Source organism: Leuciscus leuciscus (genome assembly GCF_965113295.1).
Source record: "Leuciscus leuciscus genome assembly, chromosome: 24".
Lineage (NCBI taxonomy): Eukaryota > Metazoa > Chordata > Actinopteri > Cypriniformes > Leuciscidae > Leuciscus > Leuciscus leuciscus.
In genome coordinates, this window is record NC_138723.1 from 17,698,846 (window position 1) to 17,705,374 (window position 6,529).

Consider the following 6,529-nt stretch of genomic DNA (forward strand, 5'->3'; position numbering starts at 1 on the left):
CCCAAGCCTGTTGGCCATCTGGAGCAGCAAGACTCCTGTTTTATCCCTGTACTATTATCTTTCTTTTTGGGTTTCCTTGATTTTTCAAGGAATGATGATGATGAAGCAGCCAACATTCAATGTTGTGATCTTTTAGGCATAAGTTGAAAAATAAAAATAAATGATTAATAATGGAAATCCATGAATATTATATTATATTATATTATATTATATTATATTATATTATATTATATTATATTATATTATATTATATTATATTATATTATATTATATTATATTATATTATATTATATTATATTATATTATATTATATTATAACATTCATGCTTTACCATAATTTATTTAGATGCTACTGTACAATCTTACATTCACTTCTGACCATATTACATTGGCTTCTGACCTCATGCTAAATTGTCCACTTTTTTTTTCTTGTTTTTCTTGTTTAGCATTTGAAAGGTGAGTAAAGCAGAGTAAAAAAATAAATAAAATACAAACAAAAAACAAAGTAAAAACAAAAAACTATTTATTGCTTCAAGTCAATTGTAAATCTGACTAACTGAGATGCATAACCTTGTCCCAATCCAGTCACAGTTCTCTGTCATAATTCTCTTGTTTTCATAATTCTCTTCTCTTGTTTTCTTAATTGTTTAATGTTTTAATTTCCACAAACTTAATTCATTTTAGACTAAACCATTGCAAGCTTCCCATATTTCTTTGGTGTAATTCCCCATTTTTATTTGTATTTATAAACATTGCGTAGCCCTAAATAGCATTTTAAGTGTTTAATTGGATTGACAGAAAGACAACGGCATCTAAATCAGAGGAGCACAAGCCATCAGAGCAAAGGTCCGAGTATAAAACCCTGCGCCTCTGACTCTCATCCGCACTCTCTGATTACACCAGACGGGCTGCGGATTACCAGAAAGAGGGAGCAGATCGACCTAACAGTCAACAGGTAAGAACTCAATGACTTTACATCAAAAAGTTCAGTAACAGGTATTCTGGGAACAATTCTTCCTATCATCCTACAAAAGAAAGCAGGACATTATTGTCTTTAGTACAGTATAAAATTTACTTCTTTGAGTTCATTTAGCCCTCTTTAGATTATCAGCAGGGCCTTGTGAATATTAATTTAGCCTATGTGTACAACCAATATTTGATTGCATTAGGACTGTCTTCCTGTGAAGAGTCACTCAATCAGCTAAATTGATATTGGACAATGACGAGCATTAAGAACCTCATGATGTGCATTGGAGTTTTACAGCTGAGAGACATTGGAAACATTAGATTTGTGCAAAAAAAATCTAAAAGGTCTCCACATGGTTCTTTTGCATTTATAAAGGCCATTATAGTATATGCACATGTCTTTGACAGCCTCTTATGAGCTCTTTTTTTATTTTGATCATTTTTATTTGAAATGTAGGCCTATACGAGGTGCTCACAACCTGTTTGATTTATCTTTATATTAGTTTTAGTCAAATATATATCCTGTCCATGCAATTTGCATTTAGAAATAAGCTTAAAGCCCATACGTTTGCATATTTAGAGAGGATTACATCAAAGTATCTGAGTTCACTGGATGAGCAATGCCGTACAGCTAGGCTTATCTCTGTGCCAAGATTTGTTTGAGAGAAAACTAATAGCTGCTCTTTTGTTATCACTACATCCACAAACACACATCATGTCTTGCAATAAAGAGTGGGGAGATATGCACACATAAACACTCATGCAGTGAGAGCCATTTGTTTAAAAAAACAAAAACAAAAAACACTCTTCATAAAATTCACTTTCCTATTTAATTTATTTCAGGAAAATCTTTGTACAATGGCAGACAAGTAAGTATTCTTTCCTTTTTGCTTTCACCTTTCAGAATTGTCATGCTGCTCACATACAAAAAAAATTGCTCTAAATACATTTTACTGTTTTATTTAGTTGTGCTTTTCAATACCAAAACAATTTATTAAAGATTTGGAGAAAGCCGAAAAGCTAATTATGCATAGCAACCTGCTGAACTCTAACATTGCTGGATCATACTTTTCACCATAATATTTACCAAGTGCTTAGTTTGGAGGAACTCATTTTTATATTCTTTTTATATTTTCTATTAATATTGCATGCTTTTTTTGTGTGTCACTTTAAAATTGTATGTACTTATTAGATATTGGCCCGTCGGGTTATGTCTAAGAAATGACAAAGGGTCAATCTAAAGTGCAAATCACAAAATATATTGATATATTTTAAATAATTTGAGAAATCAAAAATTAACAAACCACTTTATATGTCATGTCTAAGTAGGATAGGATATGATAGGATAGGATGGCAAAAATTACAGTAGAAGAATCACATAGTAAGAGAGAAAAAAACATTTACTTTACATGCCACAATGAGGAGTTCTTGACAGTTTAGAATAGATCTCATCAATTTGGAACATTGATTTGAGTCCAGCATGAACGTGTCATAAGCCGGCAGTCACAATCAATTACCAGGCATCCTCTTTGGAGTAAACAAGCTGCCTCCATTCATGAAGCCTGGATTACTAGCAAAGGGTAATTCAGGCCTTGGCCTTAAAGTGTCTTAAAATACTAAGCTTTAACAACGTGATGAACGCTTAGGGTAAAAAGGTCAAACCTGCAAACTCAAATATATTGCTGCTGAGGTAGAGAGGTTAATGCCTGAGGTATAGACTTAATAGGACAAGTGATCCCTGCTCACTCCTCTTTGACACCATCTGCAATGTATATATATATATTCAGGCATTACAGAGTTACATTTTTGTAACACTTACTAATTTCATCTTGTTTTATCAGTCTTTACTACACCATCAACCATGTATCTTACTGTTCCTTATTCACATTTTTATTTTTTGTGTTTTCAGAGTTTACAAAAAGACCAGTGGAAATGGCCAGGTACGACTGAACTTAACTGAAGATTTTTCAGTTGATTCTGAACTGAATTCCTCAATTTATTGTTACAGATTAATGCTTGAATTTTAGTGAATTTTAGAAATAAATTAGTGTAATGCACTGCTTATGTTTTAGCTCACTCTCTACCTGGGGAAGAGAGACTATGTTGACCATATTGACTCAGTTGACACTGTTGGTAAGAAACTGCTTGCATTTATTTTTGAAACACAGACAACAGGTAATATCCAACAACTAAATATGAATTGTTTCTTATTCTAAACAGAGGGTGTAGTGAAAATCGACCCTGCAGACCTTGAGGACAGAAAAGGTATTGTCATTAAGATTTTTTTTAATAAAAAATATAAAAAAATAATAATTATATATATATATATATATATATATATATATATATATATATATATATATATATATATATATAATACAATAATAAATAAAAATATTATATAAAAAGCATAGATAATAAATGTAAATAAAAAAATTCATTTAATCATTCATTTAATCATTCATACATATGATTATGTAATTTTTTTCTAAAAAAGGATGAAAATGAATTTAAGACAATAGAACAAATAAAAAACAATGCTTAATGATGCTTCATGCAGTTTGGATTCAGCTGGCCTGCGCTTTCCGTTATGGTCGTGAAGACCTGGATGTGATTGGGCTTTCCTTCAGAAAAGACATCTGGATTCAGCACATACAGCTATATCCTGATGCAGGACACAAACCCACCCTGACGGAGATGCACAACACTCTCCTAAAGAAAGCTGGAGAGCAGGGCCATCCCTTCACTTTTAATGTAAGTCATCAGCCAGCACCAACAACAGAATAATTCATTTACACTGTGAATAACTCAGCAAAATAATACAGACAATGATTAGGAGTAATCCTTTTACACATTTCTTATAAATAAAAAATATCATTTGTACACCATTTGTCACAGAACATTTCCCATAAATGATGTGACAAATTAAAATGAATGTCTTTTTCTTTCAGATCCCTACCAACCTCCCCTGCTCTGTTACGCTTCAGCCTGGCCCAGATGACAGTGGAAAGGTGAAATGAAATGAGAGCGAATTCAATATATTATCTTCAAATGGAAATGCGCTGAATGGACTTGCTCATGGCTCTGTTTTTGCAGGCTTGCGGTGTTGACTTTGAGGTCAAGGCCTACGTGGCCAAATCAGCCGATGACCCCGATGAGAAAGTCGACAAGAAGTGAGTGTGTTATAGGTTCTTTCGCACATTTCACCCCTGTTAACAATTATTTACAAATATTTTTTTCTGTCGTCTCTCCCAGGGACACTTGCCGCCTTATCATTCGTAAAATCCAGTTCGCTCCTGATAACACAGGATCTGGACAGAAAGCTGAGATCTGCAAGAGCTTTATGATGTCTGATAAGCCTGTTCATCTGGAAGCTTCTCTGACCAAGGATGTGTGTAAACTATGATGCACTGTATGCTTTGATATTTACCAAATCAAGAAGAAATTCATGTGTTTTTTTCCCATTGATGACAGATCTACTACCATGGTGATCCCATCCCCATCAACATTAAGGTCAAGAACGAGACAAACAAAGTTGTGAAAAAAATAAAGATTACAGGTGAGATTGATCAAAAGCAATTTCAAGTGATTCACAAGTTGTATGTGTAACAGGTAATGTAGAATAATCCTGTCGATATTACAGAGTATAACCCCTGACAGGGTTATTGTACCATACTTCTTTTGCTATAATGACCAGTTGACTGTATATTATCGTATTACATGACTACTTCCAAATAAAACAATAAATGGACATCAAATATTGATTTAAGTTATTTTAGGATGATTGATTTAAGTTTTTTATATATATATATATATAAAACTTCAATCAATCACATATATATAGTCAAGCATTCCATCAGGGGGTATAATAAATATAGCAGTATATGAATGAACTGATGATGTATCCATTACTCTCATAGTTGACCAAACCACAGACGTCGTTCTCTACTCAGCCGACAAATACACCAAGAATGTGCTGAGTGAAGAGTTTGGGTGAGTGTAATTTTCTTTGACTGTGAAATGCATGTATGTCAGCCATAGCGAAGCTCTCTTCAATGATCAGTTGTAAGTTATATGATTCAATTTTGTTCTGCAGGGAAACTATAGAAGGGAGTGCAAATTTTGAAAAATCCCTCGCGATCACTCCTTTGCTGTCAGACAACAAGGAGAAGCGTGGCCTGGCACTGGACGGCAGGCTTAAAGATGAAGACACCAATTTGGCCTCAACCACTATGTGAGTGTTTGTTTCATCTTCAAACAGAGTTTTACAGAACGGCCGATAGAAATTAGTAAACTTACGCATAATCCAGTTATAAAAAATATTAAATATAAAATATTTGTGGGCTGTAATGAACTGCTCCTAATACAGCACATTCGCTATACTGTGAACTCTGCTAATTATTCATTTACTTTTCCTTCCTATCTTCAGAATTAGGGCAGGAATGGATAAGGAAGTTTTGGGAATTCTGGTGTCCTACAAGATCAAAGTTAACCTCATGGTATCAGGTGGAGGGTAAGGATTGCTTTCTTTGAGATCTCTCCAGTTTATGCTAAACTCACAATAATAAATAAATTACTGTTTCATTAATAATAATAATGATTATTATATGAACATATATTTAGATGCACACACACACACACACACACACACACACACACAATAATTATTATTATTGTAACAATATGTTAACTAAAATTATATATAATTTATACTTATCTGTTTCTTCTCTCTTTTTTGCAGTCTGCTGGGAGGACTGACAGCAAGGTAGGTCAAAAATTTGAAAACAATTGAAATGCATTATGGGAAATAAGAAATGCCTTTATTTAACCTGTTGTTTTCTCCTTACAGTGATGTGACAGTAGAGCTGCCTCTGACCCTGATGCACCCCAAACCCAAAGGTTAAACAAGCACCCTCTTTTCTTTTCATTCTTGCCATGGCCAAACGTGGTCTACCAGTGCTTTTTGACGTGAAGTATCTCACCCAATTTCTTTGTCTCCCTCTCTGATTATAACAGACTGAATGCCCATGTAAGATTCCACAGGACAGACGTTACCCACGAGTACATTCCCTCACAGCGAGACAGCACAGGAAAAAGTCACATGTCTCCCCATCAAGCAAAGAAGGCATCTCATACAATAAAAGGAGTATCTCACAACAAAGAAAGCACATCAATATCACTTAGCAAAGTCGCTAGGTCATACTGATGGCAATAAAATGACAGTTTAAAGCATAAATCCAACTTGAAGACAAATGTGTGGGGTGAATGGTTGCCTTGAGGTACTCGGTCCAGGAATAACCTCTTCTTGGTGAAAGTGCTCCCTGATGGTCATCATATTTCCTATACATTAGCCCATAGGTTACAAAGTGTGTCTGAGTGAGGAATTTCAAAATGTATGGAGTTTGATCACTATCCAGTATGCATGCTTGTGTTAACTTGTCTTGCCTAGAGTCTAGTCATTTAAACCAGTACATTTAAATCAAAACAGCTCATGTGACTTTGTGTAATGTTTGTTTTGTCATGTGTGGAAATTTTGACTCTTGAGTCATTAAATTAAATAGAA

General features: G+C 34.1%; 1 protein-coding gene across 1 annotated transcript; it reads left to right on the forward strand.

Annotated features, from left to right (window-relative positions):
* Positions 1-911: 911 nt before the first annotated feature.
* On the forward strand, positions 912-6,529 carry arr3a (arrestin 3a, retinal (X-arrestin)). The gene is made up of 16 exons (XM_082157090.1): positions 912-955; positions 1,810-1,835; positions 2,876-2,906; positions 3,039-3,099; positions 3,187-3,231; positions 3,527-3,720; positions 3,918-3,977; positions 4,063-4,139; positions 4,222-4,357; positions 4,441-4,525; positions 4,887-4,959; positions 5,063-5,200; positions 5,396-5,479; positions 5,708-5,731; positions 5,816-5,865; positions 5,983-6,529. The coding sequence occupies exons 2-16, from the start codon at positions 1,825-1,827 to the stop codon at positions 5,985-5,987; spliced, it is 1,074 nt and encodes a 357-aa protein (XP_082013216.1). The 5' UTR covers positions 912-955; positions 1,810-1,824; the 3' UTR covers positions 5,988-6,529.

Excerpts from the sequence above, each read along its gene's own strand:
- arr3a (XM_082157090.1), top strand. Across the intron at positions 2,907-3,038 it reads AGACCAGTGGAAATGGCCAG|CTCACTCTCTACCTGGGGAA; the intron begins GTACGACTGAAC and ends CTTATGTTTTAG. Across the intron at positions 3,232-3,526 it reads AGACCTTGAGGACAGAAAAG|TTTGGATTCAGCTGGCCTGC; the intron begins GTATTGTCATTA and ends TGCTTCATGCAG.